The sequence below is a fragment of the Plodia interpunctella genome, chromosome 9, assembly GCF_027563975.2.
Source record: "Plodia interpunctella isolate USDA-ARS_2022_Savannah chromosome 9, ilPloInte3.2, whole genome shotgun sequence".
NCBI classification, from domain to species: Eukaryota; Metazoa; Arthropoda; class Insecta; order Lepidoptera; family Pyralidae; genus Plodia; species Plodia interpunctella.
In genome coordinates this window covers 2601641-2612152 of record NC_071302.1, presented here as the reverse complement: position 1 = coordinate 2612152, position 10512 = coordinate 2601641, and the positions used below count along the sequence as shown (strand labels likewise).

Below are 10512 nucleotides of genomic sequence, written 5' to 3'. Positions count from 1 at the left end.
GTCTTATTGTATACTGAGAGTTATCTGTAGCTATTATGATTGGTATGGTGCCTTTTTCATTCTAGGTAATAGGTAGGTACGTTCGAACCATAATTTTTACAGCAGTAAATTTGCAGAAAGCAACCGGCTAAATGGGTCGAATCGAAGATAATGATGTAACTATATGAGTGAGAATGCTTCGTTTAGTGACTCTTTCGGTTTGAGGAAGTTTATTACCTACATGTTAGTTAAATGTAATGAGATTCCAGGATAAACGTAATGCACGAAACAACCCGCCATTGAAATTTGTACTAATATCCGGGTTCTACTCTTTCTGGACTTCGATACTTTAATTTAGTTTGATTACTTGTATTCCGAGTATATTTTTCTGAAGTTCTTTTTATTTGATTAGCAGGTATTAGATTAGTTCCAGTTTGAATAGAAATCATAAATATAAAAGTAAAGTATAAGTACTAAATTGAATTCTTGTGAAAAGACAAACCCGATACTTTTTATTTGTGTTTGCAATATCTAGTCTCTAGTGCCCTTTCCAGTATCTATACCTACAAAAAGAACGCAAACATAAAACTTAGAATACACAATCCAGTAATTTATGCAATTCCAAGCATTATTCGGAACGGAACCGGATCACTGCAGCCTGCCTGACAGCTGACAAATGTGTCAATGTCAACAGATCAAAACAAAAAAATTCAAATGCAAGTCAAAATTCAAGTGGCGAAACGAACGAGACTGGCAAGCTGTTTATTTGTTTTTTGCTGTTTTACTTACATTGTTTTTAATAAGTGAGACTTTCTTGTTTTCTTAATTTTGTTTACTATGGAGTCATTATTACAACCTGTGTTGGAAAGTTATTCTAAATTTTCTATTGAAAAAAAGGTTAGCCCAAGTTATGTACAAATGTACACGAAAAATAAAAATGAAATTGCGCTCGTTTGCATTAAGGTTTGTATTCGGTTTTTAAATGATAGAATATATGTTTACAATCACTATTAAGTATTACAGTGCCTAAATATTTTTATTTTCAGAATAAAACAATTTACAATCACCCAGATGCTACAGAACATGGCAATAAATGTGAACAAGGTGAGTATACTTTAGAATAGTTTTATTTTTAATTCTATTTTCTTTTACAATAAGCCATGCGCTCAGTAAATTGATGCATGCCTTCTTTCCAATCGCAAATAATTTTGAGAAGTGTTTGTTGTGTTTTAAATAACTTTATTGCGCACAACTTACAAATTATAAAAAAGTACTGAAACTAAAGAGTAACTTGAAGGCAATGGCAAAATTATACCATGAAGAGATTTCTTCCTGTTGTTTGACAGGAAGAGATCAGTTGATTTGACAGAAACAGTCAGCGAAAAAAGAAAACTGAAGTTAAGAAATGTTAAGTGAAATGTGAAGTCTGAAGTTATGAAATTTTCTATTATTTTTAGAAGTAATTTTAACACTTCCTACTTGGTCTGATTACCCAGTCTGGGTCCTGCTTGCAGTTATTTTGTATTAATACTGAGTCAAATTCAAGTCAATAATAAACCTTATTTCTAACAATTTACAGAGGAACTAGATCTGACTGGGTCACCATTGAAACTAGATCTCAGTCTACACACAATGCTAGATGATACACTTGTATCTGATGAACCTCAGCTGTGGAGCAAAGAGGAAGCAGTCCACCTTCCTGTGGGCATAGACAAAGCACGGTATTCAACTCATATCAAATATACACTATACTTGATTAATCTGTAATTTTTTGAAAGTCTAACTGGCAACTGAATACATATTAACATATTGGTGTATAATCTTTTCTGCTATATATAAGATGTAAACCTTAATCATAAAGGACCATGGACATGGAAGCTTGAGAGCTGAGGACAAAACTAGGAAACCATTTCTATATGAGAATTATAAATAGTATATACTGTGATCAGGCAAATAAAATTTCTCATTTATGAAAACTAAATAAATGATATTTACTTCAAGTATTATATAATTTCAGTGACATAGCCAACCTTTATCACAAGAGCCTTGCCTCAGTCACAAAAGCTGATAGCTTACCAATGTGGATTCTCACAAATCCAGCATCAGAAGGCAAACCACTGTTGTTAACACTTCAGTCTGATGAGAGGAACTTTGCTAGAGGTATAGTCAGTTATGAAGGTGCTGTGACTTTGGATGAGGTGGACATGGATATTCTGATCCAGGAATTTTGTGAGAAAAAGAAACTTAGTAGTGACATGGTGAGTAATTGTATAAAATACTTTGTTTAAAAACGTCAGACAGTTGTAAAATGTCAAACAAATCTTCAAAATTTTAAGGTTTTTTTATATTTTTGCGGGGGTTCGTCAGTCGTGAACATCAATAATCACAGAGAGATGAAAATTATTTTTTTGCATTGCTAACTGTGATAGGTACGCAAAAAGACGCATCTGCCATTTTTTTCGATGTGTAGTGTTTGAATAAAGAACTTCGAAATTGAAATTAGAATTTGTTTTCAGGTGACATCAACGGTAGACTGCAAGTTCCTCCTCTCAGGAGTATCATACGGCTCCCACAGCACTGATGAGCTGTTGAACGCTCCTCACAGCGGGGTCACTGAACTGCATTGTGAATGGCCCGGCAAGATGTTACAAATACCATTTATTAGCTGCAAAGTTCGTTTTGTAAGTATTTTAATATTATTCATTTTTATAGTTTATTTATCAGGACAGAGAAAGTTGGCGTATACCAATACCCAGCAGTGGGTTATAGAGGGAGTGCAAATGATGTTTAAATATTAGCTGTTGCCAACAAAAAGTAGTATATCACTCTCCAACTATCTCCACCAAAAATCACTTAAATGCTCCATTCTGGTGTTAAGAAAGGGCAAACAAACACATTTTACATTGATTATATTAGTATAGTATGGATAATTCTAATCGTAATTATCCTTGTCATGATTATTTTTTTTTTTCTAAAATTTGACAAGGCTTCCGTGCACTTTGTGTGACTATGTAATTAATATTATAAATGCAAAAGTAAATTTATTTGTTTGTTACCTATTCACACTAATCTTCTTGAAATTTTGCATAATATAGTTTGAAGTATGGATAAAGAAATAGGGTACCTTTCATCCCGGAAATATAGTTGCTCTAATGAAATCAATTATTTCAAAATTAAAAAATACCCTTGACTTACTTTACGAATGATTAAAGGAGCAAGAAGTGATAGTTGGCCACCTGGCGAGCCCATGCAATGCCATCTGGAAGTCTGTCTGTTCGCTCCACAACATCAATCAGCTGCTGGTAGACATGACTGCTGCAGGAATATCAACTGTCAATTTGGAGAATTCCGTTGTGAGGTAAAACAATTTTTTTTAGTAACGTATGTAATACTAGCGGCTGTCTCGGCTTCACTTGGGTAAAAACAATAAATTATACCCCTAAACCTTCCTCAAGGGACACTCTATCTATTGGTGAAAACCGCGTGAGAATCCATGCAGTCGTTTTTTAATTTATCGCGAACAAACAGACAGACACACAGACGCGGTAGAGGACTTTGTTTTATAATATGTATAAGCGTGTGGTTAGCAAGCTAGAAAACTAGCTATGATTATGCAATTAATTAATTATAATACTTACATTAGGTTCGACACTTCCGATAAAATTATAACCAGGTCTTGCCCGCGGCTTTGCCTGCGTTTATTTCGCTTTCCAATGTATTTTATGAAACGATTTTTTTTTATTTACGATTGATGAAGAAGAAATTACTAAAGTTTAATACCTTCGCAGAACCTACGTCCAAGGCGAGAAACGTATAGACAACCACAAAAAAGTACAGAACCTGCTGAACGAAACTGAAACGTACGCGTACACGGCCGAGAGCCCGGCGGGCGGCTGCGTGTGCGTCACCGCCGACACGGCCAGCCTCGCCCAGGGTCTCGCCGCCATGAGTACGTGTGGCTCCAGCAACGACTTCACTTACAAGCTGTGGGACGTTTTGAGAGGTAAGTTTATTTTTAGCAAGCACTTGAGGACTTTTTGAGAACAGTTTTGTCTTCGTATTAAAATAGGATTGGTATAGTTGAATAGGCTAGTTGACAATTTTTTGTTTTGATGACTATTCGAAGGCTCTTATATCATTAGAAACACCAGTGAAAAAAATACTATGATAATGACAATACTTTCAAAGATATGACAAAAATAAAATCACACATTTTTGGACTCGTCCAAACGCTCCATACTAAATGACACGAACTAGTGACGTCACAACGTGCGAAAATGTTCGCAAAGAAAGATAAGTTTTTTATGTCTATTCGACAGTTACATTAAATATTACGTTTATGGTGATGATTTCTTAATAAAAGTTGTTACAAAATTTCTGTTATTTATGATGGTTAAATTTATTTTTATAATTTCATACTTTTTGAAAATGGATTTTCCAACCAACTTTAAATCTTCGTATGTAGATCCAGTTGCATTGTTACAGCCTATGAATCATCATTATGAAATGATCCTAAATATATCTGTTTCATCTAGATTATACATTTTTTCCCTATGAAAATATTCCTAGCGCATTTAAAATACACACTGCGCTATGTAGTGTTAAAGTTTTTTTTATTTGCTTTTAGCGCCACCTTAAAATATATACAGCGCCTTCTATTATTTTTATATTCGGCGTGACTTAGAATATAGGTTTTTCGTAAATACCACGGGAACAAGTTTTTTTCGGGTTGAAAGGTACCCTATATGCGAAATTTCAAGAAGATTGGTTGAGAAGATAATAAACGCGGGCGAAGCCGCGGTCAATAGCAAGTAAAACAGATCTCAATCGAAGAGATAACGTTGTTAAATTATATGTTGATTTCTGTTACAGATTGCGAAACGGCCGATGAACTTGTAACATTGCTCATCCAGGCATTGAAATTTATATCTTCAGGCAAGATTCGACCATTTGTAAGTACAGTGCATATTATATTTGCTTTTTTTTCATCAAGTTTTTCTCAAAAATTTCGGAAAAGTTATAACTTTCTTCTTCGAATTTTATTTGGTTTCTTCAGTATAAAATATTGAATTACATTACCATTTTGTTAAATAAATTTCTAATACTATCCGTCATCATCAACCGTTATAATTTTCCCCTTGATAGGATAATCGCCTTATGGATAACTAGCTGCGTCCCGGGCCCTCGCTTCCGTGGAAAATTTGAAATAAAAAGTACCTTATGTGTTATTCACAAAGTGCGTGAGCGATGAGTGCCAAACTTCATAACAATCGTAGCTTGAAGCTAGTCCTAGTAATATCATAAATGCGAAAGTAAGTTTGTTACCTCTTCACACTCTATCTGCTCAACCAATCTTCTTGAAATTTTGCATAGATGTAGTTTGAAGTATGGAGACGGACATAGGGGACATAGGGTTTTCAACCCGGAAAAATTTACGCGTGCGAAGCCGCGGGCAAAAAGCTATAGTTAAATAACATTTATTTTCAGATCGATGCCAATAACAAGACATACCTATCGAAACTGGTTCTCAAACTGTCGCGGGGTCATTCTCAAACCGCTAAAGTACTGAAGAACCTCATGTCGAGTCCCGCTCAAGCGTTGTCGCTGGTCGCGCAAGTGGGAGTGGAGAAGACCATGTGGGAATATACCAGGGTCATGGCGCTTCTAGAACATTCCTTCTATATAGCTGGGATTTGGACTTCTGACGCCAGGTATACTACTATTATCATTTTTTACGGGAGTGCAAAGTCGTTTAGAGTTACTTTGCATGGTTTTCTATGCTGCAGTAATAGCGGCCGATAATTAAAAAATAAAATGTGTAAAACCATCCATAGTCAAACACCATAGTTAAATGTCATTAATTAATGATTATATTAAAATATTTTGATGTATATATTTGGTACGCTTTTTGATAAACGTTACGTCACTGTGTAACTTGTGCCCACTGTTTTACTTCACATAAATTTTTGATTTTGTGGTTTGGAAAACTTCAATGAATTTGGTAGCACATTAAGTATCGATTGTACATACATACGTTTGTGAGAATATTTGTATGGGTATTTGTTACTGTTTCACGTTTAAATCAATAAACTGATTTCGATTAAATTTGATAATACAGAAATTACATAAAACGTATCTTTACTTTGGGTTACTTTAGGCAGGCTTTTCCCGAGCAATTGGTTAATTTATAGCTGCATTAAAAAACATATATTTTTTTAATGCAACGAATTTTCTAACAAAATTGTTTAAAAAAAAATTATACTTTGATTTAAAGGTCCCACGACTCCATAGAGCAGATAAACCAGACAATCCAAGACATGACGATGAGCGGGGACTACACACTGAACCCATTCGAGAACATCTCCAATGCTGAGCACTCCATACGGTTGGACTGCGAGTCCTTCTACGATGAAGATCCCAACGAATTGACCGTTGATGATTTTGCTTCGCTGAAGAAACATGGGCTGGTTGCTGAGAAGAAGGATGTTAATGAGGTTTGTAATTGCTTTTATTATAACTTCCAGTTGGTATTTCACTCATTGTAAAAGTAAATTTTCATTGTTGTTTAGGTGGCTTAGTAGTATCATCTCTTAACGCGATCCACTTTGCGACCTAAACTGTGGTCGAAATGTGGGTTTACATTTCACTTCTCACCATCGAATCGATTCGAAGTGAGACGCAGCGAACCAATCACATTGCGCCAATGTGACGCAACGACAACCACACTGCAATGTGATGTGAATAATCAACCAGTGTGCAGATTTCCTCGCGATGTTTTCCTTCACCAGAAGCAAGTGGTGGTCGATGAAATCAACTGAGTGATGAGTCAAATTGGTATACAAACTCATGTGGCATGGTCTCGAACCTGGGACCTTTCGATCCACAGGCGGCCTTAACCATTACACCCTCATTCTATTATAGGTGGCGCTAAATGCTAAGGCAATAGAAACACTAGATGGCGCTGTGTTAATTTTAAAAACGCTATGGATATTTTATTTCACCTATATACCAATCCCATTTTAATACGAATAAAAATCTATTCCCGAGGGCATGAAAGCGGACGAAGCCGCGGGTAAAATACTAGTTAATTGATTGAAATTCGTTCTAGGTCCCCCTGATAGCCGACGAGATCGACATCAGTCCGTGGAAGAACCTACTAATGAGGTTTGCTCAGGTGCATGTCTGTTTGGAGCACCTGTACAGAGCTGAGACGTGCTTGAGGGCGGACTTCAGTAAGTATTCTTTTAATTTCTAGCATTTGACAGCGGCTTCGGCCGCGTGTATTTCTCACCTACTTTATTTATATTCGCAAATTCATACATATAATAAATTTATATACAACCTTCTTCAGGAATCAAAACTATCTATTGGAGAAAACCGCATGAGAATCCGTGAAGTAGTTTTTGAGTTTATCGCGAACAGACACGTCAGAGGACTTTGGTTTTATTGTAAGGATAGTGATAAATATTTTGTTTTTGAAAATAATAATGAGATGAAAAAATTCTGGAATCGAGCGGGAATTGAACCCGCGCCCTTGTCTATCCGGGACAGTGCTCTTGACCACTGAGCTATCGAGACCATGCCAGTTCGGCTGAATTAATTCATCTCTTTCGTCTTACCCCGACGTACAGTATTTTCATTAGAGAGTAGTAGGTACTCTTAACTAATGAACTATTTTTTAACAACAAAACTACAAGCAATTCGATTCCAGAATTTTTCCGTCTGATTATTATTTTCAAAAATAAGTTAAAAAGCATGTGTGACATGTATAACAAATCCATTTAAATATTTTGTTTTCAGCTAACCTAAAGCCGATAGCGTCCCACCTGTTAGAATATTACGTTTCCGAGAAATCTCCCATCAAGACAGTGGGACAAGTGATGAGCGACCCCGTGCAGAAGATATCTATGCCTATAAGCAATATCATCGTACAGGACCATTTGAAGTGAGTACAAATTATTTATTCCAAATATTGGTATTATTTATTGACTAGCTTCGCCCGCATGAATTTCTCACAGGAGCAATATTTTTCCGGGATTAAAGGTACCGTATTTCCTTCTCCGTACTTCAAACTACATGTATGCAAAATTTCAATAAGTTTAGTTGAGTAGATAGAGCGTGAAGGGGTAACAAACAAACTTACTTTTGCATCTATAATATTAATTAAGATCTATATATTTTTCTATACTATTTGCTTACATTTTCAGAAAGAATGCGTTCTGGTACAGAGTGGAAATAAACAAGAAAGACAACGCTGTAAACAAGGGGCTGAAAAGAGACAGCAAGATTGTATACGTTTTTTCTCAACAGCCCGTGTTCCCGCCTTCTGTGTGGCAACATTTAGGTAATGTGATTAGATTTATTGTATTTTATAAAAGCTTAAAGATTATATGTATGTTCTATCGAGTATATTAATGGCTGTTTTATTTGAGTCAATAAAGGCATCTAATATGACTTTACGTATTTATTTAATAACACTTTCAAGGACACAAAGTCAAACTTTAAGAATTCATTCATCATAAATTCGACCTTCTCAGACACATGTTCACGTTATTTTTTATATTATACAATTATTTCATAAAAAGCTACAAACTACTTCTTTGCGTCGTGTCGTGAGTCGAGCGTCCGCTAAAGTGTTGAAAAATTTAATGGATCGATCAATTCAAATGCATTATTTAATATTTTTGCTGCTCATTTTATTATGTTTTTGGATTTTTTAATTATCTGGGTCTGTATTGATTTTTCAGAACCAGCCTCCGAGGAAATAGGTGAAGTAACAACGATGGGCGAAGACTTGAAATACTACATAACGAAGTACGTGTTTATATCAAACAGAGTTTTAAATAAACTCAATTAAGTGCCTAATTTATATTTATTGTGCCATAGTTTGTTCATTTTATACAGATTAAACATATTTATATATATTTTATTTTTATTTTCTACTCTATAACAATAGCTTCATAGCTATTTATTATATACTTTTTAAGTGATTTCATATTATCAATCTTAGCCAATAAATTCGACTACCGACCTACCTATTTAAAATTATCAAGATAAAAAACTAACTTACATTGCAAACGCAGGCTGAACCCTACGACTTTTATCAAAATAATGAATTAAGTATTGTAGACATTGAAAAGGTCTACAGAAAACTCCGCGATGGTATATGTCTCTCTTATGGATATCCCACAATAACATTTCTTTGTCATTTACTTTTTACGACAATTAATGGCTAATTTTCGAAGCGATTTTAACCAATACAGCATTAATCCTTATCCAATTAAATACCTTAAATACATTGTTGTTTTAATATAGATCTATATGGCCCTTTACAGCATATGATTTAAATGAATATTTTCGAAGATATTACAAATTTAAAAATTGCGGCACGTACCGTTTGCGGCGGTACAAGCACTTTGAATTTAGCAGCGATCGCGTTTATTATCGGAGCTCTCTAGCGAGGAAAATAACAATAATAACCTCTAGAGAATACTAACCTCTAGAGAAAACATGTTTGTATTGTTTAATGACAAGAAAGCTGTGAATGTTGTATATAAAGACATTCTGTAATAATATTAATTGTTGTAAAAATAAAATAAATAGGTAAGGAAGTAAATAAGTATGTAAAAATTTAGATATTCCACAGATAGCAGGAAATCTTCATGATATAGGGAAAGGGGAATTATTTTACTCCAAATTTAACGTGTGCGGGCCACGGGCAGTAATGAATAAATCAAAACTACTGGATCCTTTTTAATCATTTTTTCAGTGAGTGACATAGTCTATATATTTTATACCCGTGCGAAGCCGGAGCGGGCCGCTATGTTTTTATATATACAACGTTCACAGTTTTTCTGTAGTGTATTTAGTATCAGCATTGCACCCGTGCGAAGCCGGGGCCGGTCGCTAATTCACTTATAAAATATGCTAGTTCCATATATTTTGTCTCGCTCTGTAAATGCCAAATTTTGTGTAGTGCGATCGTGACAAAACATAACTAACCTAACAAACCTTGATCATACCTTCAATGTAATGTTGTAATCTACGGGTCATACAATAATGTAGGTACGACACCGCTGCAGCATGTAGGTACAAATTCGGAACTACAGAACAAATATACAAACTGCACTTCATGTAAATACATTTGTTTAATTTTGACGTTAATAAACTGAGTGTAATTATCTCCTCTTACGATTTGAATAAACTTCGAATTAAAAAATTTGTTGTTTTTGCATTAGACCGTAGTAGCATACGTTATATGGGCTCCACACTATCGCCGAACTCTGATAGATGGCGACACGAATGCATGAACATTGCGTATCTTATGTCTAAGTGCTTTTATTTACCGCAATGAAAAATCAACAATGTATACCGAATGTGGCTAAAGTTCACAGATAGTTGTGAGCCGGCACTGTACAAGAGGCGTTGAGGTTTTATAATAAGGTCGTAGACAGAGAAAACTAATAGACATTGCCATTTCTTTCCGCTCATACAAGAAAGAGAAACGCTTATTAGAAATAGTAACTATCCGCC

General features: G+C 35.0%; 1 protein-coding gene across 1 annotated transcript; it reads left to right on the top strand.

The window, feature by feature from the left end:
• The first annotated feature begins 687 nt into the window (after positions 1 to 687).
• LOC128672559 (uncharacterized) lies at positions 688 to 8901 on the top strand. The gene is made up of 14 exons (XM_053749793.2): positions 688 to 942; positions 1026 to 1083; positions 1559 to 1700; positions 1997 to 2237; positions 2496 to 2660; positions 3192 to 3337; positions 3768 to 3982; positions 4852 to 4931; positions 5467 to 5690; positions 6254 to 6473; positions 7088 to 7211; positions 7780 to 7924; positions 8187 to 8323; positions 8727 to 8901. The coding sequence occupies exons 1-14, from the start codon at positions 817 to 819 to the stop codon at positions 8834 to 8836; spliced, it is 2133 nt and encodes a 710-aa protein (XP_053605768.1). The 5' UTR covers positions 688 to 816; the 3' UTR covers positions 8837 to 8901.
• The last annotated feature ends 1611 nt before the right edge of the window (positions 8902 to 10512 follow it).